The sequence below is a fragment of the Zea mays genome, chromosome 2 (assembly GCF_902167145.1).
Source record: "Zea mays cultivar B73 chromosome 2, Zm-B73-REFERENCE-NAM-5.0, whole genome shotgun sequence".
Classification (NCBI taxonomy): domain Eukaryota; kingdom Viridiplantae; phylum Streptophyta; class Magnoliopsida; order Poales; family Poaceae; genus Zea; species Zea mays.
This window is the reverse complement of record NC_050097.1, coordinates 227,823,402-227,851,150: the sequence shown is the minus strand read 5'-3', so window position 1 is coordinate 227,851,150 and position 27,749 is coordinate 227,823,402. Positions and strand designations below refer to the sequence as shown.

Genomic DNA, 27,749 nt, shown 5'->3' with positions numbered 1-27,749 from the left:
AAGCTAGCAAGACACAGCGGGGGTGGAAGCACAGCTAGCGGAGTAACGCCAGCGAGGGACGGGGAGAGGGCCAATGGCCACGGCGATGTGGAGGTACTGAAGATCAGCAACAGACAAAGCAAAGCGAGAGGGAGAGCTGGCGGTGGCAAGTACAGGGAGGAGAGAAGAAAGGCTAAAACCTAGCTAGATAACATGTTAGTGTAACTAAAACCCTAACCCTAACCAAGGTTGAGAGAGATATTTATATAAGTAGTTGGGCCTAAGCCCATTACACAAATACAACTCATTACAATAGACATTACACAGCTGCCATAACACAATCTATCATGCAAGACTGAACAAATCTAAGAAAATTTATGAAGAATATTTTATTACATGTCTTCTTCCTGTTTCAAGATTGCTTCTAGTGTGCATCAATATTTGAACTCCCAAAAGGATAAGGTTGTCTCCAACAGCTCTCCTATCACATGTTATATTTTAAACTTCACTCTGTAAACAGTATTGTCTGTAGTGGTTTACATGACCATATTCAAGCTAAGAAAGTAGCATCCACAAAAAGTATTATGTTTGTAAAATTCAGAATGTTTTACATCCCTGTGAACTATCTTTGCACGATCAATATGTTCTACAGGGTTACTTGTAACAGCTACACTTCTCATATAGACAGGAGTGCTTGCTATTTTTAGCAATTTATACAAAGGTAGACACAAGCACCACAAAGGTAGACAAGGCAGGTACTGATCTCATTTGTTGGAAATATATCACTTTTGAACAATCTCTTGCATTTGCTCTGGGCTCAAGATCGATGCATTGATGTCAAAATTAGCTTCTTCCAATTCTTTGTGCAACTGCAAAAGGATTTACAGGCAAGTAAGCATGTATGTGTTCTTTTAATCTATAGAATCTGGGGGAGGGGAATGGGGATGAGGAAGATGCACATACAGTCCCAAGTATGACAGATTGGCTCTCTCGGCTATATTTCCTCATTTCAACTAGCATGTTCAGTTGCTGGAGCAATAACTCACACCGTGTAATTATCAGCTTGATGAACAAAACAATAAATAACTCGAATGTTTCAACAGGAATGTGGAAGGTGTCTATTCACCTTTTCTTGCATTATTTGTTGAGCATGTAGTTTTTCAGCCAATTCTCTGGGTTCAAGCTCAGCTTCATCAATAGCCATTTCTTCTCTGTTAAATAAAATGACAAAAAAAACTAAGACCAGTTTTCACCTTCCCAAGCGAAAAGCCTTCACCACATTTCCTTGTTATAAGACCATTTTTCACATGATTTTTCTTATGTATCTTTTTCTGTGCGAAGGTTACTCATCTAACTGATTGCTCATTTTCTATTAAAACGAATCAAGAACTAACATATAATGCAAAATCATTAGTGTGGTTCATGTCCATATTTATATCTAATAAATAGCTATAGTGATATTATTGCTTCTCCCTACTATTAAACGTATATGGGAACATGGAACTAATAACTGAAACCGAATAAAGTACCATGCATGATTGTAACTACAATACTAGGCATGTCAACCCAAAATATACAAAGAGTTACAAATTGCTGCTCATCAGCATTACGTTAGCTGACTAAGGGAAATGCTAAGCTTTATTGACTGTAACAGTCATCACTGTCCCCTTGTTTTCTTACAGTATCCTATTTTAGACTTATTCGGACCAACATGTAAGACACTTACTTGGCAACAAATTGATAGAATTTAATCATCAAGTCCTTGTCATTTTTGTAAACAACATTCACCTTTCCTAGGCAACCAATACCAAAACTTGGATCTGGCAAGCAGAAATAACATGTCAAGATGCATCATGTCAGAAACTGTTGATTTCCACTAAGGCAAAGATGAGTACAATCGTTTTTAAAAAACAAATCTGAAATGTGAAGGAAATAAACAATATTCTTTTGAGAAGTACAGGACTAGCAAATGGGCCTCTAGCTGAGTTGGTTAGATGGCTCTAGTAGCACTCCTAGGTTTGACTTCCAGTGAGAACGAATTTGATGCTAAGGTTAAAAAAACTCACTCGTTGGTTGTGTGCACTTGAGATGGACTGACCTATAGGGTGTGGATCCTCGTGTAGGGGCTAAGGAGCTCAAAGCACAGATAAAGATCTGACCTATAGAGGGCAGACCCTCGTGAGTCGTGATTCAAGGGTGGCCACATTTCGTGACCTTTCTCGGTCAGGCTTAGTTTGAGCTTCTTCTTAACACAAAACCATGGGGGCGGTCTTTCCCCACCGGCCGAGAAGTACAGTACTAGAATCTATATTATTTAAATGCAGCTAGCATTATATCCTTAGTTCTTGACCTAAACCAACGAGCAATCAAGTACTCAGAAAAACTACATGATACAGAAGCAATGACCAGCATAGTAAACTTGTAGGTCTGCCTGGCATGTCAAAGCAGGGAGAGCAAAAAGATTTTATGTTCTACAACGTTTAACTTATCTGTGCATGACTGCAAAAATGAAAAAAATCCTTCATCAAATCAAAACGTTAATGAAAATGGTAGTATCTAATAGAGTGTAATCGTGAAGCAAACAAATTTCTGAAGACAATCAAAATAGCAACTAGGAACATATAGTGTTTTCCCTTCACCATTTGGCAGCTTCAAATAGAATGATAGAATATTAACATTCATGATTATAAAAACATAGCCTAACTCATATGGTTTGATATTGCTACTGCTATTTATGGTTCTTCTAAATTACTACTGCCATGGACATGTCATTTTAATTCCACCTATATTGTCTCAACATAGCAAGGCTTGATCAGCCAACATTCAAACTAGTCATCCTAACAGCCCCAATCTCAGGTCTTTAGATCAGACATCATGAATCAAGAACTGCCGATGACCCTGGACAAAGCACTGAGCCAATATTCTGTGAGGAACCAGCTGTGCAGATTCTGAAGGGTAGGAAACATCTGCAGGTAGGTCTGAAGCAACGACCGGAGGAGAGCCTTTAAAAGGTTTCAACATGGAGACGTGAAAGACATCATAAATTTTAGTCGTTGCTGGTAGAGCTAGGCGATATGCGACCTCGCCCACTTTACTAACCACCAAATAAGGACCAAAAAATCTAGGTGCCAACTTATGATAGTGACCCAGCCTAATTGAGAGTTGGCGATGACTTTGAAGCTTCAACGAGACCCAATCACCCATAGCATAAGTGACCTCTCGGTGATGAAGATCATAACGTTGTTTCATCCGGTATTGGGCTGTCAACAGATGATGACGAGCTCGATCTAGTAAGGCATCACGATCCACCAACCAACTATCAACCGCATCCACAATAGTAGTTCCTTGGCTGTAAGGGACCAATGGAGGGGGTTTGCGACCATATACCAATTCAAAAGGAGTCAACTGAAGTGCAGGTGATACGAGGAATTATAACAAAATTCAGCCCAAGGTAACCATTGAGCCCAAGTGGATGGTCACTCGGTGGCTAAACAGCGAAGTTACATCTCGATAGTACGATTGACCACCTCTGTCTGGCCATCCGTCTAAGGGTGATACGAGGAAGAAGTGAGGAGTTGTGTGCCACAACGCTTAAAAAGATTTTGCCAGAAGGTACTAGTGAACACCGGATCCCGATCTGAAACAATAGACTTTAGCATCTCATGTAGCCTCCCCACATGCTCAAAGAAAATATCTGCAACTACAGATGTTGTAGCAGGCCTCTTGATAGCAATAAAATGACCATATTTTGATAAGTGTTAGAGTACCCGTTATGGTTTCCCACATGGTATCAGATTAGGTTTTCACTTCTCCCTACCCAACAGTCGTCACTTTCTCCTACCTCTAGCATACACGGGCTATCGTCTTCTCGGAGTCCACACCGATCTCTATCCCAGCCGACGTCGACCCTCTCTTCCCCGCCGGTCGCCGACATCTCGTCCACAGCCGTCGGCCCCCTCTCCTAGCCGCGGGCGCTCCCCGCCGCGGCTCCCTCTCCCAACCGTAGGCGCTCCTCGTCGCGGCCCATCTCCTCCTCCCGCGTCGGTCGCCCCCATGGACCCGACGACCGGCGGCCCCCTCTCCCCTGCGGTTGCTGCTGCCGCCGCCGCGGACCTAGACGGCGCAGCCCTACCTAGTGCCGCGCAACTGGCCGCCCGCGCCGGCCACCTCCTCGCACCACCAGCGACTCCGACCTCTAGTGCCATCGCCGCAGCAGCATCAAGTCTGCTCGGCCGACAGGCCACCGACGCTGCCTCCCAGGCCACCCTACTCGGCCTCCCCTCCTCTGGCGCTCCCCAGGCTCAGACGCCACCACTCGCACCTCTACCCGCACCCCATGCGGCCCAGAGGCCAGCGCCAGTACGCCATCGACATCCTGGAGCGGGCTGGCATGTCCGACTGCAAGCCCTGCTCCACGCCTGTCGACACCTAGGCGAAGCTCTCTGAGGACGACGGGCACCCGATCGCCGACGCGACATCCTACCGGAGCCTAACCGGCGCGCTCCAGGACCTGACCTTCTCCTGGCCCGACATCACCTACACCATCCAGCAGGTGTGCCTGCATATGCACACCCTGCCGAAGCCCCATCTCACCGCTCTCAAGCGGATCCTGCGCTACCTCGGCGGCTCCCACGACGGGGTACCTTCGTCCGACTAGATTTGGATGTACCACATCTGTGTCGTCTTCCAAGTTGTAGGAGGCCATCCAGACCTCCTCCATGATCCGCTGCTGATCGAAGTACGATTCGCAGCAGTTGATGAAAATCAATGGATCGGACGTACCGTCGTAGCAAAGGAAATCCAGTTTCTGGAACCGCAGAGGACGATCGTTGTGGTGTTGGCCGTCGTTGCCCCCGCCAGTAGTCGACGAAGAGGATGACATCTCCTTCTGCAGCGTGACCACGGTCGTCTGCAGGTTGGTCACCGTGTTGGCCAAGGCCTCGATCATCTTGGCCAGATCAGCAGTAGTTGGTGCCGACATGGCTGAAGGAACTGAAGTGGCGTCGGCTAGTGGTGGTGATGTTGGTGGGCAGGGTAAGGGCACAGCGACTGCGGTGGGTTGGGGAGGCTGTCGGTTGAGGGGTGCAGCGACGGTGGTGGGTTGTGGAGGTGGCGCGGAGGAAGACGAGGAACATCTAGAACCGGATACCAGGTTGTCAAGGCTTGGAACCCTCGAACAGCAGGGCCTCGACTACGCAGTTCGTACGCAGTTCGTAGTCGCGACCTGTCTTCTCCAGCGAGGTTATGCTCCTCAGTCGCAGGCTTTGTTGGTGAGTGGAGAGTAGAGATTAGAGAGAATAAACTTTGCTTAATCCTTCCAGCCGGCTGGTTACACATATATATGGCCGATCGGCCCTAACAAACTAGAGATAATTACTCCTCAATCCTAGGGATAGATATCTTATCTTTCCTAACAACTAGCCCCCCAAATCTTCTCCTTAATTCTAGGAACTTGAAACAGATAGTAATCCTATCTATCTGTAACAAACCAGCATGTGCGCGCCTAACTGCCAGCGCGTATCGCGTGCTCTTCTGCCCGGCACACGTCGCGGGCGCGCCTGCGCCTGGTGTAGGTGCGTCCGCACATGACACAATGTTACAAAGAGACGAGAATACTAATGAAGATGTTAGCCATAGAATCAAAGTAGAGTGGATAAAGTGGCATCAAGCATTTTGTGTTCTACGTGACGAGAGGGTATCATAGAAGCTAAAAGGCAAGTTTTATAGGATGACAATTATGCCTACTATGGTGCAGAATATTGGTCCACAGAAAGACATGTTCAACATATAAGTGTTGCAGGATTGCATATGTTGTGTTGGTTTTTATGGCCATACAAGAAGGGATTGAGTCTGAAAAGACAATATATGTGATAGGCTAGTGGTAGCACCAATTAAGGAAAAAAATTGTCCAACACCGGTTGATATGGTTTAGACACGTCGTATGAAGACCTCTAGAGCCACCAGTGTGTAGTGGATCCTAAGGCACAATAGTAATGGGAAGAGAGACAGGGAAAGGCCAAAGTTGACATGGCAAACAACAGTAAAAGGAAACTTGAAAGGATAGAATGTATCCAAAGATTTAGCCTTAAATAGGAGCACATAGAAAACAATTATACATGTGCCTAAACCTTGACTTGTTGCTTTTGTTGGGTTTCAACTCTAGTCCATCCCAACTTGTATAGGACTTAAGGCTTTGTTCTTGTTGTATGGACATGCCATTTTTTATATTAAAAAAACAGACACATCATTTTCAACCAAGACAAAAACTGGTAAGCTCTATTTAGAAGAAATAAAAGTGATTGATTTAAAAACATATACCTCATTCCAAACTGCTAGGTTCGCGACGACGGCTAGGCGAGGGCGAGGGGCGAGCGGCTACTTGTTTACTGGTGGCGAATTAGGGTTACCTTAATCGCGCCCCTGCCCCTCATTATATAGGCGTTCTGGTGGACTTCTAACTTCGAGGCCCATCAGTAACCCTAAACGCTGTCTAATTTTGGATCTAATCCGAGTTAGGCTTCCTTCCCCTTAAGTGTGTGAACCTATAGGTTCACGTACATATAGACATGGCCCAAGTACTCTTACTTTAGCCAATAATTGACGGCGGCCTCTAGCAAAACATGTCAACTCCTATGCGCACATAAAGAACATATCAGACGAACCATTGCAACATTACGTACATGTTGTTCCCTTTGCCTCGCGATATTTGGTCTTGCTTTAAGCTGACCTCTCTTTCTCGATACTGTGAATTGGAATCCTTTCATTGGTTAACACTTAACTCTAGCACGGCCATGCATTTCTTGATCCAATCACTCGAGGGGCCCAGAGATATCTCTCTTAAGAAGAGAGGGATAAATTCCATCTTGACTGACCATGCCTCACAGCATGCTTCCTGACAAACCCAAAACTAGCTTTATAACTACCCAGTTACGGAGTAGCGTTTGATAGTCCCTAAGTAAGTCAATTCATATCTTGAGAACATGCGACAATCTCAGGTCTAAGGATACAGTATACATGTTGCAAAAAGAGAACTATATTACAATATCTCACGTTGGGTCGGTTCAGCCTCATGTCATACATGCGCCCAAATTTTTAGTTTAACATCTCCATGTGTGCACTAGAGTTAATCTAAAAGATATCTAATACTCATAGATCTCATGTGTGCCTCATGCTTGGGTTGTGGAAGAGGTTTTGTCAAAGGATCAACAACATTCAAAATTGTATGTATTTTGCATATCTTGATCTCACCCGCCTAACAAATTCTCGTATGAGGTGAAACCTCCGCAGTAAGTGTTTGCTTTTCTAGTGGTTCATTGGCTCCTTAGCTTGCGCAATAGCCTCATTGTTGTCATAGTAGAGGTTCAATGGACTAGAGGCATTAGGAAACACATCAAGCTCGATGAGGAACTTCCTTATCCAAACACCTTCCTTCGCAGATTCAGAAGCTGCAATGTACTCGGCTTCTGTTGTAGAATCAGTCACTGTTAGAATACCCGTTTAGGGTTTGGGGTCTTCCCCGTGTAATGTCCATCTCACCCCTCTGTAATGGGCCTGGCCCAGTTTACTCAGCCTATTAATATATCACCCAACCCCTGTTAGGGTTAGGGGTTCACAGTCCAACATGGTATCAGACTAGGTTTACGTTTTCTTTTCCTCTCCACCTCCCAGCCGCCGGCCTCCTTTCCTCCCGTCGGCCGGCGTTGCTCTCTCCTCCGCCGCTCGCCCGCTTCGTCCCTCCCTCCGCGGTCCCCTGCTCCGCTGCCCGAGTCGCGTCCGCTCCTCCTCTTTCCGAAGGGCGAGTTCGCATCGCAGCGTCGCCCGCAGCAGCAGCGGACCTCGGACCACGCCACCTCAGCCAGCGATAGTGAGCGAGGGAGCGATTCGATCAGAATCGACATGGACGGCGGCGAGCACGAAGCGCAGGAGTCCTCCTACAAGCGCCGGGAGCGCCTGCTCGCCCTCCGCTCCGCCGCAAACGCGTCGCCGGCGGGGGCTCCTCCACCGACGGCCGCGGGGAGCATCCTCCCGGACCCTGACCTCCCGGGAGACGAGGCCGCATCCGTGTGCCCGACCCCTCCCCAACGGTTCGACTGCTACGCCCCGCCTCCGCCGGCTTACGGGAACTACGGCAGCGACTATCACCGTCCACACTAGCAGCCTACATCATGGCAAGTTCACTCTCCATCCCCGATGCCACAAGATGCACCAAGGAGCAGTCCATGGCAAAGCCCTATGCAGTTCCAGGATCCAATGTCAGGATACCAAGGAGGTCCTCCCAGCGCTCCACATCCTTGGGGCTCACATTCTGGTCCTGGAGGTCGTGGTTCTTATTCAAATCCACCAAACTTTGGGTTCAGACACCCGAATCCCAGCCCGGAGGACCCGCGCCCCTGCTATTCCGCGCCCGGCTGTCTAGTCCGCGCCGGCCTGCACCGGTCGCCATGAACCTTACCTCGCCCGCTGCTCTCGTGAATGTGTGTGTCCTCCTCCACGACGGCCAGCTCATCCGGGGCGTATTTGTGTCCTTCGATCCAGTCTGGAACCCTATTCTTCGGGACTGCGTCGAGGTCCACCCTCAGGCGGGCCGTCACGTGCCTGGACCGCTTGTCTTCCCATGTGCTGCGATCGCCTCCTTAGCGGTTGAGCCCGTGTCATCTCCCTCCCTTCCTAGTGCCTGTGTCGGGGCACCTTCTTTGGCCCTCTCCGCTCACACTGTACCTTCGCCACTTCCACCTCCCCGAACCACCACCGATTGGGTGGTTGACTCCGGGGCCTCCTTCCACACTACCCCCACCACTAACTCGTTACTCCACTCCCATCCACCCCACCCCTCACATCCTACCTCCATCGTCGTCGGCAACGGTTCCACCCTCCCGGTCACCTCTGTAGGTACATCGGTTCTTCCTAGACCATTCTGCCTTAACGACGTCCTTGTTGCCCCAGGACTGACTCATCCCCTCCTCTCGGTTCGTCGCTTCACTAGTGACAACCAGTGCTCTATGGAGTTCGACCCCTGGGGCCTCACCATACGCCACCTTCCCACACATGTTGTGCTCGCTCGCTGTGACAACTCCGGACCCCTCTATTCTCTTCACTTGCCCTCCACTCCCCACACCAGAGTAGCCTCATCTCCTGTACTTACTACTACCACCACATCGCATGCTCTTGCTACTACCACCACCTCCTCCGCCATTTGGCACCGTCGCCTCGGGCACCCTGGACCTGACGTCATGTCCCAGCTTTTCGGCCACTCCGACATATCATATACTCGGGGCTCTTCTGAGCACCTCTGTCATGCTTGTCAGCTCGGCCGTCACTCCCGTCTTCCTTTTTCCACTTCCACGTCCAGGGCTGTTCAGGCCTTTGATCTTGTCCACTGTGATCTCTGGACATCTCCTGTCCTTAACCTCTCCAGCTACAAGTACTACCTGGTCATTCTGGATGACTACTCCCATTTCCTTTGGACTTTCCCCCTTCGACTGAAGTCCGACACATTTCCCACCCTCACTTCTTCGCCTGGGTATCCACCCAGTTCCGGCGCCCGGTCCGTGCCCTGCAGTGTGACAATGGCCGCGAGTTCGACAACAACGCCTCCCGCTCTTTCTTCCTCACTCACGGCGTCCAGTTCCGTCTCTCGTGTCCCTACACCTCTGCTCAGAACGGCCGGGCCGAGCGCATTATTCGCACCACCACCAACATGATCCGCTGCCTTCTCTTTCAGGCGTCTCTCCCTGCCACCTACTGGGCAGAGGCCCTTCATACCGCCACGCATCTCCTCAACCGTCTTCCCTCGAAGGCGGTGAGCCACCCTACACCTCACTTCGCCCTGTACGGCACAGCCCCTTCCTACGACCACCTGCGCGTGTTCGGCTGTGCCTGCTACCCCAACATTTCCGCTACCGCCCCTAACAAGCTTTCTCCTCGCTCCACTCGCTGCCTCTTACTCGGCTACTCCCCTGACCACAAGGGGTATCGGTGCCTGGACCTCACCTCCCACCGCATCATCATCTCTCGTCACGTCGTCTTCGACGAAGATGTGTTTCCCCTTGCAGGCTCCACCCCACCCACCGATCTTGACTCCCTCCTCGAGTCCGACCCGGTTCCCCCCCACCCCACCCCCGGCGCCCCGTCTTGCGCCGTTACCTGCTCCTCGTGCAGCCACGACGCCACAGCTCGCGCCCATCTCCGCGCCACGCGCGGCCACGTCGACCCCGCATGCGCCACGCGCGGCCACGTCGACCCCGCCTGCGCCACGCGCGGCCACGTCGACCCCGCCTGCGCCACGTGTGGCCCCGTCGATCCTGCCTGCGCCACGCGTGGCCCCGTCGACCCCGCCTGCGCCACGCGCGGCCCCGTCGACCCCGCCTCGCTTCGCCAACCCCACGCTCGTCTACCACCGCCGCGGCCACGCCACTACCTCCGCGCCCCCCGACTCGGGCCCGTCGACGAGCGCGCCCCGCTTCGCCGACCCCGCCGTCGTCTATCACCGCCGCGAGCCGGCCACACCAGCCGTGCGCTCCGAGCCGTCCGTATACCACCCGGTCGCCATCCACCGCGACCCCGGACACGTCCACCCGATGGTGACTCGGCGCGCCGCTGGCGTTTTTTGCCCCGTCGACCGGCTGATCCTGGCAGCTGATACGTCCAGCACTCCACCCGACGCTTCCCCGGTGCCCTCCTCCGTTCGCACTGCCCTCGCCGACCCACATTGGCGTCGTGCTATGGAGGAGGAGTACGCGGCCCTCTTGGCCAACCACACCTAGGACCTGGTGCCGTGTCCACCAGGCACCAACGTGGTCACCGGCAAGTGGCTATTTCGCCACAAGCTGACCTCGGATGGCTCCCTCGACCGCTACAAGGCCCGTTGGGTCCTTCGGGGCTTCACACAGCGCCCCGGAGTGGACTACGACGAGACCTTCAACCCCGTCGTCAAGTTCGCCACTGTTCGCGCCGTCCTCTCCCTCGCCCTCTCCCGTGACTGGGCGATCCATCAGCTCGATGTCAAGAATGCCTTCCTCCACAGCACTCTGACGGAGACAGTCTACTGCAGCCAGCCCACCGGCTTCGTCGACGCTGACCGTCCGGATCTGGTCTGCCGGCTGAACCGGTCCCTGTACGGCCTCAAGCAAGCGCCACGGGCTTGGTACAGTCGCTTCGCCTCCTACCAAGCCTCCATCGGCTTCGTTGAGGCCAAGTCGGACACGTCCCTGTTCATCTACCGGCGAGGCGACGACACCGTCTACCTCCTGCTCTACGTCGACGACATTGTGCTCACGGCATCCACCACCGACCTTCTACACCGCACGATCGTCGCCCTTCAGCGGGAGTTCGCGATGAAGGACCTGGGGCCCCTACACCACTTCCTCGGCATCACCGCCGTGCGCCGGCCACAGGGTCTCTTCCTCCACCAGCGCCAGTACGCCATCGACATCCTGGAGCGGGCTGGCATGTTTGACTGCAAGCCCTGCTCCACGCCTGTCGACACTCAGGCGAAGCTCTCTGAGGACGACGGGCCTCCGGTCGCCGACGCGACGTCCTACCGGAGCCTGACCGGCGCGCTCCAGTACCTCACCTTCTCCAGGCCCGACATCGCATAAGCCGTCCAGCAGGTGTGCCTGCATATGCATACTCCGCGGTAGCCCCATCTCACCGCGCTCAAGCGGATTCTGCGCTACCTCCGCGGCTCCCTCGACTACGGCCTCCTTCTCCGACCATCCCCGACGTCGGAGCTCGTGGTCTACACCGACACTGACTGGGCTGGCTGTCCCGACACGCGCCGGTCCACCTCCGGTTACGCCGTGTTCCTAGGCGCCAACCTCGTCTCTTGGGCCGCCAAGCGTCAGCCCGTCGTCTCTCGCTCTAGCGCTGAGGCCGAGTACCGTGCTGTGGCCAACGGCGTGGCAGAGGCCTCCTGGCTGCGCCAGCTCCTCCACGAGCTCCACAGTCCCCTCCAGCGCGCCACCCTCGTCTACTGCGACAACGTCAGCGCGGTCTACCTCTCCACCAACCCCGTGCAGCATCAGCGCACGAAGCATGTGGAGATCGACCTACACTTCGTCCGCGAGCGTGTCGCTGCCGGTGACGTTCGGGTTCTCAGCGTCCCCACCACGCTGCAGTTCGCCGACATCTTCACCAAGGGGTTACCGTCGAGTGTATTTTTAGACTTTCGATCCAGTCTCAACATCTGTACGGGATAGAGTTGTGACTGCGGGGGGTGTTAGAATACACGTTTAGGGTTTGGGGTCTTCCCCGTGTAATGTCCATCTCACCCCTCTGTAATGGGCCTGGCCCAGTTTACTCAGCCTATTAATATATCACCCAACCCCTGTTAGGGTTAGGGGTTCACAGTCCAACAGTCACAGTCTCCTGCTTGGAACTTTTCCAACTAACAGCACCACCATTTATTGTGAACACAAAACCTGATTGCGATTTTAACTCGTCTAGGTCAGTTTGGAAGCTAGCATCGGTGTAACCAGTTACAACGAGCTCCTCCTTACCCCCATATACCAGGAACATATCTTTAGTCCTTCTCAAGTACTTAAAAATGCCTTTTACCGTTGTCCAGTGATCCTCACCTGGATCAGCCTGGTGCCTACTCATAGCACTTATAGCGTATGAAACATCTGGGCGTGTACTTATCATGGCATACATGATTGATCCAATTGGCGAGGCGTATGGTACCTTACTCATGCGCTCTCGCTCATTAGTCGTCGTAGGACACTGGGCCAGGGACTGTTGACAGCCACGACACAGCTAGGCCAACGTCGCACAGGCGGAGGCGGAGGATGAAGCTCTGCTCCTAGAGCTATCTCCAGCGGCACCGGCGCAGCGGCACTCCACCTTGATGAGTCGAAAGTACGCGCTTTCCTCGGCGACGGCTCCAGCAAAGACATGATCGAAGGATGGTGCCTCGACACCAGCGCCACTCATCTCATGACCAGCCGACGGGAGTTCTTCACCAAGCTTGACTCTAGCGTCCGAGGCTCCATCAAGTTTGGGGACGCCTCCGGCGTAGAGATCAAGGGCGTCGGCTCAGTCGTCTCCACCGCCTCATCTGGTGAGCACAGGCTACTCACCGGAGTCTACTACATCCCCGCGTTGAGGAACTCTATCGTCATCTTGGGACAACTAGATGAGAACGGTTCGCGCGTGGAGGTCGAGCATGGATTCATGAGGATCTAGGACCCCTCTCGTCGCCTTTTTGCCAAGGTATGCAGGAGTCCAAATTGGCTTTACATCCTCAACGTGAAGGTGACACAACCTTGCTACCTTGCTGCTCGTCGAGACGACGGGGCATGGCAGTGGCACGAGCGCTTCGGGTACCTTAACTTCGAGGCCCTGAAGTGGCTCAGTGCCAAGGAGATGGTAAGAGGCCTACCGTGCCTTGACCATGTGGAGCAGTTCTACGATGTCTACGTGTTGACAAAGCAGAGACGGCTCCCCTTTCCCCAGCAGTCAAGCTTCCGAGTCAAGAAGAGGCTTGAGCTCGTGCATGGGGCCTTGTGTGGCCCGGTGACACCAGCCACACCAGGAGGACGACGCTACTTCTTGCTACTCATCGACGACCTCTCCCGCTACATGTGGGTGATGGTCCTTGGCAGCAAGGGAGAGGCTGTGAACACCATCAGGCGTGTGCAGGTCGCTGCGGAGGCAGAGTGCGGTCGCAAGCTGCGCGTGCTGCGCACTGACAACGGCAGCGAATTCACGGCGGCGGAGTTCGCATCGTACTGTGCGGATGAGGGCGTTCAGCACCACTACTCCACGCCATACAGCCCGCAGCAGAACGGCATCGTCGAGCAGCGCAACCGACGGTTGTGGGGATGGCTCGGGCTCTCCTGAAGCAAAGGGAATGACGACTGCCTTCTAGGGAGAGGCGGTGGTGACAGCGGTCTACAATCTCAACCGCCCGCCAACCAAGGCACTCAACGGGATGGCACCATACGAGGCTTGGCATGGGCTTGACGGTCCCTCACCTACGGGTCTTCGGCTGCCTCGCGTTCACCAAGGAGCTTGGCCACATTGGCAAGCTCGATGACAGGGTGTTCATTGGCTACGCGGAGGGCTCGAAGGCCTACTGCATCCTTGACCCAGGAACACAGCGTGTGCGCACGGCGCGCGATGTAGTGTTCGAAGAAGGACGAGGATGAGCATGGGACAAGACAGTGGACGACGGCACGACTCCGACGTACAACGACTTCACCATCGAGTACGTCCACTTTGAGGGACCTAGGGGACTAGGCAACTCTTGTCCGAGCAGGTCTACCCTAGCCCCCAAGTCTCCACCAACTCCAGCGCCACGTTCTCCAGCTCCAGCTACAACGAGCTCTTTACCACCATGCAATCCAGCCACGACTCCGGCTACAATGAGCTCTTCGCCACCACGTACTTCAGCATCGACGGTAACCCCTCCGGGAACGTCCTCTCCGACGCCAGCTTGTGTCGAGCACGACCCGGTGGAGCTCATTACCCTGCTTTCCCACGACAAGGAGCGCGTCGACGCGTGCTACGACAACGAGCCGTTGCGGTATCGTAAGGTGGAGGGCCTTCTCATCGACCTGTCGATGTCGGGCCGACGTCTCACATTCTGGTAGGAGAATTACATCTTGCGTAGAACGACGGCAAGCCTCGGTCCTTCGCGGAGGCCGAGAAACACACGACTTGGTGTGCCGCGGTGCAGTCGGAGATGGACGCGGTTGAGACGAACCGCACATGGGAGCTCGCTGATCTCCCTCATGGTCATCGCGCGATCACCCTTAAGTGGGTGTTCAAACTGAAGAGGGATGAAGCCGGCGCCATCTTCAAGCACAAGGCTCGCTTGGTGGGACGCGATTTCTTGCAGCAAGAGCCAGGAGGGGATCGACTTCGACGATGCTTTCGCTCCCGTGGCACGGATGGAATCCTTGCGACTCCTTGCGCTGACAGCCTAGGAGGGTTGGCACGTTCATCACATGGACGTCAAGTCGACGTTTCTTAACAGCGACTTAAAGGGGAGGTCTACGTACACCAGTCGCCAGGTTTTGCGATCCCTGGCAAGGAGAACATTAGTCGGTCGGACCTGGCATACTCCGTCGGCTACATTAGTCGGTTCCTGCAGCGACCGACGACGAAGCACGAGTAGGTTGTGAAGAGGATCGTCCGCTATTTTGCGAGAACTCTCGACCACGGTCTCTACTACCCGAGGTGCCCTGAAGAGGCACACCTTGTCGGGTACATCGACAGCGACCACGTCGGCGACATCGACACCAGTAAGAGAACAAGCGGGATCCTCTTCTTCCTCGGCAAGTGCCCCATCAGCTGGCAGTCGGTCAAGCAGCAGGTGGTGGCCATGTCCAGCTGCGAGGCTGAGTACATAGTGGCCTCCACCGCTTTAACTCAGGCGCTCTGGCTTGCTCGACTGCTCGGTGATCTCTTCAGGAGAGACACTAGAGCAGTGGAACTTAGGGTGGACAGCCAGTCCGCTCTGGCGTTGGCCAATAACCCCGTGTTCCATGAACGAAGCAAGCACATCCGGGTGAGGTACCACTTCATCCGTGACTGTTTGGCAGAAGGGAGCATCAAGGCGCGATACATCAACACTAAGGATCAGCTTGCGGATCTGCTCACCAAGCCCCTTGGGAGGATCAAGTTCCTTGAGCCTTGCTTGAGGTCCGGGATGGCCCAACTGTTCAACAAGACGACGCACAAGACTTAGAGGGAGAATTGTTGGAATAAGTCTCGTGGTCCGTGGGAAGGACAGCAGCATCTGTTGTTGGTCTTTGCTGCAGTGGACAGCAACGGTCCTTTTTGGTCTTTGCTTTAGTACACCATCTCCTTTTGTGAAGGCGTAGGACATCAGGCAGGGCAGCATAATAGCAGGCAGGACCACACCTTTCCTTACTGCAGTTTTGACTGCTTTATGGACAGCAGGTTGGGAAGAGGACAGCAGTGCATTGTTGCGGTTCTTTTCAATAGAGGACATCATCTTTGTGTAGTGGTTAGTGTGGTCAGTACAGTTTGTAGGACAGCATATTCGCATCTCTAGGAAGCATATGTTGCAGCCCCTTGGGCTATAAATATGTATCCCAAGCCTTAGATGGGTATGGCATTGTGTAGTGTTTGAGAAAATAAATAGGAAATTGCCCCAACTCGTAGTGCCATCCTCTCGATGAGAGTAAGAGTCATGTTGCTTACACCTGATACGCTCCGTAGAAGCGCGGACTTAGCTTGCCGGTGGTTGCCTGTGGCAGGGATAGGGGGGTACGGTGCCGAACCCGCAACCAGACCCAATCGCCTACCTTGTAGGACAGCTGCCGATGGCGATGATCGTAGTGTGCCTTGTAGGATGCCTGGGCCTGCTCCATTCTGTAGCTCGCGTCCTTAAGCATCTCATTGTGTTCAGCCATTGTCTTGGCCACCGCTTGGACACGTGTTTCTCCCTGCTCATATGACCTGATCGATGGCGGATCACGGCCATAGACCAGTTTGAATGGTGTATCCTTTAGGGATGTCTGAAAGGTGGTGTTGTATGTGTACTCCGCCCAGGGAAGCCACCGCAGCCATTGGCGTGGCTGATCCCATGTGAAACAGCGCAGGTACATGGAGATCACCTTGTTGGTGGCCTCGGCCTGGCCGTCTGCTTGGAGGTGGAAGGCGGTGGTCATGTGAAGCTTGGCACCGAAGAGGGTGAGGAGCTCCTTCCCGAACGCGGATGTGAACACCGAGTCGTGATCGGAGACAAGTGACTGTGGAATTCCGTGTAGGCAAACTATCTCCCCGAAGAAGACCTTGGCGACTCCTTCCACCAAGTAGAGGTGACCAAGGGGGATGAAGTGGTCGTACATGGAGAAGCGCTCCACCACCGTGAGGATGACGGACTTGCCACCCACCTTTGGCAGTACCTCGATGAAGTCCAGCGCGATGTCGACCCAAACCAGTTTTGTTACTGCAAGGGGAAGCAGGAGGCCACCTGGCAGCATGTGGTCGGTTTTGTAGCGCTGGCATGTGAGGCACCCGTTGACAAATTCCTGCACTGTGATACGAAGGTTAGGAATGTAGAAGTCGCGGCAGAGGCGATGAAGAGTTCGCTGGATGCCCTCGTGGCCGTCATTGTGGATGTCACCCACTATCTCCTAGAGAAGGGCGGAGGACGACGGAATGTACAGCTTTGAGTCAAATGTGACCATGTCGTCCACCATGCCCCATGGCCTCGCACGGCGCCCTGTACTGATGTCGTCGCTGAGGGCAACCAGTGTTGGATTGGTTATGTGTGCTTGGCGCAGGTTTTCGATGAAGGACAACCGAGGTGCCGCTATGTGAATGTCGAAGCTGCTTCCATGTCGTGGCGGGAGAGGGCGTCGGCGACAATGTTGGTGCTGCCCGGTTTGTACTCGACCTCGAAGTCGAATACCAACAACTTGCCCACCCAATGATGTTGAGGGATGGTTGCTAGGAGTTGGTCGAGGAGGAAATTGAAGCTGTAGTGGTCGTTGCGGACGCGGAAATGCCTGCCCCACAGGTATGGCCTCCAATGGCGAACAGCCTGTACGAGGCCAATGAGTTCCCTCTCGTATGCCGCAAGGGAAGCATGTCGAGGGGCCACCGGCCTACTATAGAATGCTAGGGGTTTCTTGTCTTGCAGCAACACGGCTCCAAACCCGTAGGAGGCGTCGCACTCGATGATGAAGATCTTGGTGAAATCCGGCAAGGCCAGCACGGAGGCGGTGATGAGTACCGTCTTGAGCGCCTGGAAGGCGGCTACGGCAGTGTCCGTCCACCCGAACCCGGACTTGCGTAGCAATGCCGTCAAGGGTGCGGCTATGAGGTCATAGTCCTGCACAAATTTGCGGTAGTATCCCGCCAAGCCGAGGAAGCCGCAGAGTGCCCGGACGAATACCGGCCAATCCAGGATGCCCTGGATCTTCCCTACATCCATGACCACGCCTTCTGCTGAGTGACGTGTCCCAAGTATGTGATGGAGCGCTCGCCGAAGGCACACTTGGTACGCTTGGCGAAGAGGCGATGTTGTTGGAGCACCCCGAGTACCGCGCGGACGTGGCGGAGGTGATCCATCCAGGTGGTGTTGTAGATGAGGATGTCGTCAAAGAAGACTAGGACGAAGCGACGCGGAAAGGGCTAGAGGATCTCGTTAATCAAGGCTTGGAAGGTAGTCAGGGCGTTGGAAAGGCTAAATGGCATGGCGAGGAATCGTATAGTCTTTCATGGGTTCGAAACGACGTCTTGTGTATGTCGCTTGGGAACATGTGCACTTGGTGATAGCCGGATCGGAGGTCAAGCTTGGTGAAGTAGTGCACGCCGTGTAGTTCATCCAGCTGTTCATCGACCACTGGAATAGGGAATGTGTCCTTGATGGTGATATTGTTCAGCGTGCGATAGTCGATGCAGAAACGCCATGAGCCGTCGGCTTTCTTGACGAGGAGGACCGATGAGGAGAATGTCGACTGGCTTGGGTGGATGAGTCCCTGTTAGAGCAAGGCTTGGCATTGACGTTCTAACTCATCCTTGTGGGCTGATGGGACTTGGCGTTCGGAACGGCACCGGACAGTAGTGTGATATGGTGGTCGTGCGTGCGCGGTGGTGGTAGACCAGTTGGCTCGGCAAAGATCTGTTGGAACTCCATTAGGATGGCGTCGAGGAGGTCGCCATTCGTCGTCGCATTAAGTCACGGACTGGCCAGTTCAGGTGGTCGAAGTCCCACAACAGCGTTGCCAGCCATTGGGTGCCCAGCATGACATCGTATCCTGCGAGTGGCAGGACAAAGAAGTCGACGACGAATGACTGTTGGTCGATGTTGAACGTGGCGTGGCGATACATGCCGACGCAGGGCACGCGTTCGCCATTGGCGACCGTGACGGTCAGCTTGTCGCGTTGTTGTGGTAGAAGTCCATCATATTGCCGGCACGCTGTCTTCGGCGATGAAGTTGTGCGTGGACCCGGAGTCGAGCAAGGCGTAGAGGACAGCGCTGCCCATGGTGATGCGAACCTTCATGGTGGTCAAGGAGTGAACGTCGGCTATTGCGTGGAGGGAGATGAGAGGTGTGTCATCCGTGGCCTCTGGCTCGGTGGAGTCGTCCTCGTCTCCAACGTTGTCGAGGACCAATAAGAATAGGTGTGGGCACACTTTATTGTGTCCACGGCTGAACTTATCGTTGCAGTTGTAGCAAAGGCCGAGCTGGCGGCTTTCCTCCATCTCCGCCTGAGGGAGCTTCTTGACCGAGCGACCTTCAACGGTGATGGTGGTGATCGGGGGAACCGTCGTCGTCTTTGATATCGCCTGGGTGGCCCGTGGCCTGGGCAGGATACCATGGGCCACGACCCATTGTGGCATGGTCTGCGCTGCGATTTGTTCCCGGAGTTCAATCTTCCTTGTGAGGCTCATGGCGACGGACAAGGATTGGGGGTTGTGGATCTCGACGTCGAGGTTGAGCGGCGGTTGGAGGCCTGCAGTGAAGAGTTGGACACGTTGTGTCTCCATGAGATGGCCCACACGTGGCAGGAGGGCTTGAAAGCGGCCCTGGTAGTCCACCACCAGGCCCGTTCGGCGGCATGCAGCATGCTCGCCGAGCGGGTTTGAATGCAGGGGGGTTCAAAGCGCAGGTTCAGGAGTTCGAAGAAGCGGCGCCATGATGGAGTGCCCTCATCTTGGTGTATTTGGGTGAACCACAACTAGGCGAGGTCGTCGAGGTTGTAGGAGGCCATCCACACGCGTTCCTCGTCGATGATGCGTTGTTGATGGAAGTAGGACTCACATCGGTTACGGAACACCAATGTATCAGTTTTGCCATCATACTTTGGGAAGTCCAACTTCTGGAACCGCGGGGTCGATCCTTGTGATGATCACCGGTGTGTTATCCCTTCCCGCCCATCGCAGAGGACTCGACTCGGCGGTTCTACTGGAGTTCAGCGACCGAAAGCTTGAGGGATTCCACCGTTGCTACAAGGGATTGGATGATGGTGACTAGGTCGAATGTGTTGGGTTTCACCATAGCAACCATAGCAGAGGTTGATGAGGCTGCGTCGGATGGTGGTGAAGAGATGGATTTGGGTGGCGGAAGTGGTGGGGAGGATGGCATGGCCTCTGATACCAAGGTGTTATGGCGTGGCTGGGTGTCTAGGGTTGGTAGCAGTGGTGGCGCGCCCAAGCTGCATAGGGTGTAGCCGCTGGTAGAGGCAGGGCGAGGTTTTTCCCCTCTGCTCCCTATGTTGCTGGTAGAGAAGAGGAATAGGAGATAGATGAATTACTGCTTGATTCCATTACATGCATCATGTGGCTTATATAGTCCTTGATCTAACAAATTTTCCTAAAAACTCTCATTGATCTAACAAACTTTCCTAAAATATCTCCTAAAAACTCTCCTTATCTTATTTGCTAACAATTCTATCCTTATCTATTTGCTGAAAACTCTCAACAAACTCTACTTGGCCAATCACATCTTGATCTGGCCCATTACATCTTGACCGCGCCCCTGGTCTAGCCGGCGTCGTGCAAACGTCCGGCCCCACATGACACTTGTAACATCCTTGCCTACTATATATCAATTATTCAGTTACGGTAACAAACATGCTAGTAGACAGACTACATATATAATCGACCCAAGGACTAAAGTGCCTGGTAATCAAATAAATTGGTCCATGAATCAATAAATCAATGGACAACATGTGAAAATATCATGACTAAGAACCAAACTGGCGGACATGAGTGATATTTACAAGATCACATGTATGACACACAAGGCCATAATAAACATTGTCAAAAGAAGAATACTCCAGCTAATTCCATATCTATGAATCTACCACATGCACATACATCAGCATATGTTACGTGGTGTCACCTCATGATATCAGTAGCTGTAGATATGATAATATGGCCAATAGCTCACGTGTTCCATTGCAGTTCTTTCTTTATGCGTATAGTAAATGCAACATCTTTCTAAAAACCTCGGAGAGACAACATGGTGTGCAAGAAGTGAAATAGTACATGGTTAAAGGCTTGCCTACAGAAAACCTCGGAGAGACAACATGGTGTGCAAGTGGATTGCGATTTGCTTACCTACTCCCATCTCGCGAAGAATCTCCTCTTGTATTTCAGTGGTCACGGCCACAGCCTCCTACAAGGTGAGCAAAGCACAAACATACTGTAACTTTCACATACATGTCCAGGCCTTCACATGCAAATTTGGGCTAAATGGACCGGATAATCGCTTCACAACGCCCCACATTACAAGGTCCAAGCTAAAAAATTTAAGTAAACCAAGGCAATCGCACTGTGTAATTGAAACGTCAGGCTAATCCGACAAAGATGTGGCCAGGCAGAAAACCTAACATTTCAAGAACCGCCACCCAACGAGCCCCATCCCCCAAAAGTGACAGGGAACGCTGAAATGGCGGGCGTGTTGCGCGGGCTTCGCACCTGCTTGTCCCTGACGGCGTCGGCAATCCGCTGCTTGACCTCTGGAACGCGGGGACAGGGAACGAAGATTAGGGGAAACCGGATAGGCGGAGGATGGGGAGCGAACCGGAAACGCGGCGGAGACGGGGACCGACCGGGGAGGGAGGTGACGAAGGAGAAGCGGGAGAAGAGGTGGAGCAGCTGCTCCCTCGTCATCATGGTCTCGCCGCCGGCCGCCGCCATGTCCGTTGCCAGCTGCCCAGCTGCCGCGCCCCCTTCCAGCACCAGCAGCCTGGTGGTTCTGGTTCGAGTGGTGCGTGTGTCTCTATTCGTATCTTTGGAAGGAAAGAGTGGACAAATGGCGCTCGTTAAATGATGAATCTGGCAAAAATAAATATGGGCCGTTTGTGGTCGGGGCTCCTGTCGACAACATTAGGGGTGGGCACTTTTTTATCATAAACCGAAAATCGAACCGAACCGAATTGAAATTTCGGTTTTTTCGGTAGTTCGGTTCGGTTTTTGTATTTAAGAAGTTCGGTTTGCGGTATCGTAATCGGCTTTTCCCGTATACCGGACCGAAATACCAAAAAAACCGAATACCAAATTTTATCAATTCTCAAATTTAACTATTCGATTATGTGAACTAAATGTGTGATACAACTAAATTGTTATTCACTTGTTTGTATGTGATGTATGATGTATCTCTAAATATTTGTATCTATATAATTTTTACTTTTTAAAATTACGTGTAATGTATCATGTAAACTTATTGTAAGTATTGTCTTGAGTATAAGTTTGGTATTCGGTTTTTACCGAAAAACCGAAACCGAACTACTCGGTTTTTCATTTTCTAGAAAACCGATCGGTTTCTAATGTCTAAAAAACCAAAGTTTTTTAAAACCAAAAAACCGAACCAAAGTTTAGAAAAAAAACCAAATGCCCAGCCCTAGACAACATGGGCTGCGAGGGTGAGGCTGCATCCAACGGGACTCACTTGAATGTGGATTACGAATGTGTGCACACAAATCCACATAAAACTTGTTTGTATTTGCAACGAAGCATGCAAGCAAATAGGAGAGTGCCCATGTATGAATTACAGACAAAACTATCATCGATCGGGTCTCTCGCTCAATAATTATGCTTTGTAATGAATTCTAGGCTGAGCCTCATAGTTTATTTGAACTGTATAAACTGCATAAAGGCACAAGATCAGCTGGGAGCGCCTTGTTGCTTGCAAATAAATTGGCAACATAAGTTCAGTTTTGACACGTTGTTCAGTGTTCACACACAGTGACACAGTGTCGCATATATGGACGATCATCGAGACGGTGTTCTTCTTTGACAGACACATCGTTCAGTGTTCATCATCGAGACACATCGGCGACGAAGTCCCGGACGACGGTCCGAACGGCGACGGGGATCCTTACCGAGTGCCGCTTGGCGTCGTCCAGCCACGTCAGGCTCCCAAACGCGTAGCCGCCCTGCACTCTCTGCTTCGCCACGAACGTCACCTTGAACGTGGCGTTCCTGACGCCGCCTCTCTCGAAGGCGATCACCGGCGGCGCCACGTCCATCGCCACGCCGGCCGGCGCCTCGACCACGGCCCGGTACGTCGCCTCCACCGGCCCGACGTTGGTGACGGTGCGCGAGACCGTGACGGAGTCGTACATGAGGTTGGGCACGGCGATGGACGGGAGGTTGAGGCGGTCGACGCGGTCGTCCAAGCTTTTGTACTCCTCCGGCTGGATGTCGTACACTAGGCCGGGGTCCATGGCCCTGTCCGGCGCTATGAGGCCGCCGCCCATGTCGAAGGCGTCGGCCGGTTTCCTTTGCACCGAGTTGGCTTGGATTGGCAGGCCGAATCGATCGGTCACCGACGCTGAAGCGCAGATGCGTATAGCATAGATTGTTAGCAATAATTGATCGATCTCTGCTTGAATTTAATTTTATATAATTATATGTGCTTTACCTGTGGTAACAATGGCAGACTTGATCATGGCAGGTGACCAGTCCGGGTGAACCGACTTGAGCAAGGCGACGACTGCGGAGACATGAGGGCATGCCATGGATGTCCCAGACAGGAGCACGTACGAGTCACGCTTGGCTGCCAAGATGCTCACTCCAGGGGCAGCTATGTCGGGCTGTCGTCCGTCGTCCAAACAGAGACACGTTGTGATATATAAGTACATTGATTCATGAAGATGAATGTGTGTACCTCATCATGTGTAACAGCTAGCTAGCAGAGATCATCAAATACACATGCATACTTCACCTTGAGCACGGAGGGGAACTCTGCGCTGGGGCCCCTCGACGAGAACGTCGCGATCCTCGGTGAGGCGACCTGGGGCCCGACCATGGTCGCCGCCGGCGAAATCCTGGCCACATTGCTGGTCACAGCCGATCGACAGGATCAGACATCACGTCATATCGTGTCGTCGTTCTATTTCAATTTTTTCATTCCTAAATTAACCAATGAATAGGGTAGCAGCAGCTAGCTAGCTAGCAGCTGGTTGTACGAGGAGACAAGCTGATCGGTCGATCGAGATGAGCCTTGGTCTGGGTCTGCATGCATCAGTACCTGTCGCTATTTAGGATCGTGTATATGGTTTCTTTGTCCACGACGACGCAGGGCAGGTGGCCTTGGCAGGAGGCCTGGCCGTCGAGGACGTCGGTACTGTACTGCTCGAAGATGACGCCCTTGGCCCCGCCGGCGATGGCGGCTCGGCTGGCCCAGCTAAACTGCGCCGTGGGAGGATAGTTGGACTTGAACTCCGGCGCTCGGCATACCATGATTTTCCCGGTGATGTTTTCCGACCGCAGCTTCTCCGCGTCGTCGCAGCTGATGATGCATGCAGGATGATGATGAGTGGAGGTCGTTTCACGTTTAGTTCAGTGCCACGTGTGCAGTGACTACCTTAGATATGATGAATTCTAATCACAAAAATATATGAACGTAATCAGTGGCGAATCTAGCCGATCAGCAATGTTAGCTTTATTATATAATACATTTTTTGAAAAACTTTCATAGTGTTTTGCTAAAATATTTATAAATTTTATCGGGATCAGGACTCCGACAAACCTGCTAAATTCGCCATGAATGTAATACCGAATTCTTTTTAGAAAAAATAATCGATCTACCCTTTTTTCCCTAAGAATTTAATCGGTCCGTGCTTAGATTATCATTATATTTGTGCTGTAATAATAATACGAAAGCAATTTAAAGTGCATGCATGAGGGCGTTACCCAGTGAAAGCCATCAAATGGCGCCAAGCGAAGTCGTCGTTGCTCGTCGATGCCGCCGCCGATCGGTTGCGGTAATACAATGATTGCCCCTGCATGCAAGAGACTCATGTTTTTGCTCGTCATCACACGTAAATATTCTTTAATTTATCTGCTTTACAACATGCATGTAATATACTTATTCTGTGCGCCTTTTATTAATTATTTGCGATTTTCTTTACTTTTATTGTCCATCGCGTATTCTCGTCAAAATACACGTGCGTACGTCTCTTTTCGCGTGTATTTTTTTTATTTCTCTTATTCACCCACTTTGATAAACTAAAAAACATTATCTCTCGTGAGTTATAACTTTATTTGTATGCAGTTAAAACAGATGTACCTTTCGTTTTATATTTTAATTATATTGTCTCTCAAATTAAATACCTCAACAACCATGTGCAGACCCAGAACAAAATCAGAGTGGGGACATAATTGCAAGAATGGACACAAAAATGCTACACCAAAGACATTTGAGTGGCGCTGAGCAGTGGACTTTATAGTAAAAATCTAGACTCGATTACTTACAAAAGAGAAATGAGCGAGGGCCTCCTCGGACCTACGTAGGTTTAATAGATCACAGCTCACATCAGTTTTACAAAATCCGTTAAAAGATCTTTGATATATGTTTTCACAGTTCTATCCAAAAGCTACTAAAAGTAGGTTTAGTGATGCTTTCAATTTTGTACTACGAAAAAAATCAGTTTTTAGAAAAAAATATTTTCTAGATCCAGCTTTTTGTTTGACTTTTGATTTTAGGACGAAAAAATTAAAGCTAAAAGTTAAACCAAACACACTCTTAAATCACGAGTCATACATACCACCAGCTTCGTCTCTCCGTCGCCGAGCGTGACGACTGTCGGGAAGGTGCGATCCACGGTGGTGGCCGCCACCGTGACGAGCCACGGCAGGGCGTTGGTGACGGACTGCGGCACTGGGCCATCGTTCCCTGCGGAGAACACCACGGTGATCCCGGCCGCCACGACGTGCAACGTCCTGTAGACCTCGTCACTGCCTCCTCCCAGCGACAAGGATAGCACGTCGACGCCATCCCCAATGGCGGCGTCGAGGGCCGCGAGGATCGACGCGTCGCCGCAGCTCGTGCCGCCGCCGACGTCGTGGCAGACCTTGTATATCGCCAGCCGCGCGCGCGGTGCCCCTCCGCGCGCTATGCCAGCGGCTAGGCCGCCGCCAGCGTGGCTCGCGCCCCGCACCGGCGAGCCGGCGATCGTAGAGGCCGTGTGCGTGCCGTGGCCGTTGGCGTCCCGCGCCGACCTGTACTCGGCCTTGAGGTCCTCCTCGCTGACGTCGGCGCCGTACCACCGCGCGCCGATGACCTTCCGGTTGCAGTTGCTCGCGTTGAACGCCTGGCCGGTCTGGCACACGCCTTTCCACCGTTTCGGCACGGGGCCGTACCCGCTGTCGTCGAAGCTCGGGGATTCCGGCCAGATGCCTGGGCCGCAGTAAAGTATATATACATGTCTCAGCAACGCAAACTGGATTTACTACCGATCAAATTTGGAAGCCGATCGAACGAGTGATCTGATGTCAAAACCACCGGAAACCTGAGTCTATGACGCCGACGATGACATCTTCGCCATACTTGGCCTTCCTGAGGAGCCGCGACGACGACGACAACGACGGCGATTCGCCGTAGCTCATGCCAAGAAAATCCCAGCTCCGGGTCGTGTGCACGTGGTGGTACGCGTTTGGCTTCACGCTCACGACTCCAGGGTATTCTAGTATAGGCCATTAATTATATGTTGCAAGTAATACCATACACAGTATATAACTTGATTGATGCTTAGCTCCGGTGAGGCTACGACTACTCACTTGTAAGCTCCTCCGCTTGGGGCTGGGTGAGCTTCGCCGCGAAACCAGAGAATCCGTGCTTGTAGCTGTAGACTATCGAACGGAGGGCTTCATCCTTGCTACCTCCGTTGACGACATGAACGAAAGTCAGCTTCAACGAGCTAGGTCCCGTCTGGGTCGTCATTACATATACAGATATACTAGTAAAGTACGTACCTCCCAAGAACGGAGGTCAGCGCGGCATGGTGCGACGCCATGACGACGGAAGGATCGTCGTGCTTCTTCTCGCCCATGTACACGACGTAGATCGTCGTCGTCGTCTGAGTTTTTCAAGCAACAGCATCAGACGCATGAAGGCTCCGCCGTCCTTATCGGGCTGGGACCCGGGAGAGGCAGGCAGACACATGAAGGAAGAAGCTTCAGGGGAAGAGGCCGGAACAGGGAAGGACAACAGCTAATTACTTGGCTTGACGATGCATCGGCGGACAGCAGGGGCAGGGGCAGGGGCAGCAGCAGCACGAGGAACTGAAGCACTAGTGCGGATGATGACGCAGAGACAACGTGTGGTCTCCAGCCCATCTTTGGATTATGTTCTCTCTGCTAGTCTTGTGCACGAGAGTGCATATGCACTTCTGCACGCGTGTGTATATATAGCTAGCAACAAGGAGTCTTGGACCATTGTTACAATTACAAATGCTCAAACGGACTGGCACTGGCACTAGCACTAGCACTATAACTGTGTTGTGTACTATAGACCTTGGTATAACACTATATAGCACTAAAACTTAATAGTGTCAGTGTCAGTCTAGGCACTATTTCATTTTAAGAGCTCAAAAAATATAGAAGATCCTTAAGATTATATATATAATTTTAAAACTTGAACATTTATACCATTATAAACTATATTTATTACGTTTACAATCATAACATATCATAATTCACATACATACATACATACATACATACATACATACATACATACATACATACATACATACATACATACATACATACATACATACATACATACATACATACATACATACATACATCACAATCATATCTATAAACCACCAGTTGGTTTAAGTCCAGCATAGTCAGGCCAACCATTTAATTGTGTCGTGTTTGTGCCAGCCTATCATGCCGGAGTAGCGGCCCAAACACGACACTAGACCCATATCGTGCCAATAGACACTATATGAATCGTGTCCATGCCGTGCCGAAACACTATGAATCGTGTCGTACTTAGTGTCGACCTATTTAGCACGACTCATTTAACCATTTATAGTTGCAAGCA

The 27,749-nt window shown here is 52.1% G+C and overlaps 2 protein-coding genes and 1 pseudogene across 4 annotated transcripts; 1 reads left to right on the top strand and 2 right to left on the bottom strand.

Moving 5' to 3' along the window:
- Positions 1 to 341: 341 nt before the first annotated feature.
- Positions 342 to 21,650, bottom strand: LOC100277340 (uncharacterized). The gene is made up of 7 exons (NM_001150934.2): positions 21,520 to 21,650; positions 21,386 to 21,426; positions 21,026 to 21,083; positions 1,706 to 1,799; positions 1,106 to 1,190; positions 943 to 1,008; positions 342 to 848 (listed from the first exon to the last, which is right to left on the bottom strand). The coding sequence occupies exons 1-7, from the start codon at positions 21,605 to 21,607 to the stop codon at positions 762 to 764; spliced, it is 519 nt and encodes a 172-aa protein (NP_001144406.1). The 5' UTR covers positions 21,608 to 21,650; the 3' UTR covers positions 342 to 761.
- On the top strand, positions 7,417 to 8,519 carry LOC109944091 (proline-rich protein 2-like; annotated as a pseudogene).
- Positions 21,651 to 22,392: 742 nt separating the features above from the next.
- Positions 22,393 to 27,195, bottom strand: LOC100193256 (putative subtilase family protein). Of its 3 annotated transcripts, NM_001358698.1 has the most exons (10): positions 26,915 to 27,074; positions 26,669 to 26,772; positions 26,474 to 26,571; positions 26,206 to 26,379; positions 25,462 to 26,093; positions 24,608 to 24,696; positions 23,943 to 24,203; positions 23,637 to 23,751; positions 23,334 to 23,505; positions 22,563 to 23,243 (listed from the first exon to the last, which is right to left on the bottom strand). In NM_001358698.1, exons 1-10 carry the CDS (start codon positions 27,029 to 27,031, stop codon positions 22,729 to 22,731), a joined length of 2,277 nt encoding a protein of 758 aa, NP_001345627.1. In that variant the 5' UTR covers positions 27,032 to 27,074; the 3' UTR covers positions 22,563 to 22,728. The 3 variants fall into 3 exon arrangements, with proteins under 3 accessions (XP_020402986.1, XP_008667163.1, NP_001345627.1); XM_020547397.3 differs by lacking the exon at positions 23,943 to 24,203 and having other exon boundaries at positions 22,393 to 23,243; positions 26,915 to 27,195; XM_008668941.1 differs by lacking the exon at positions 26,915 to 27,074 and having other exon boundaries at positions 22,393 to 23,243; positions 26,474 to 26,575.
- Positions 27,196 to 27,749: the final 554 nt, after the last annotated feature.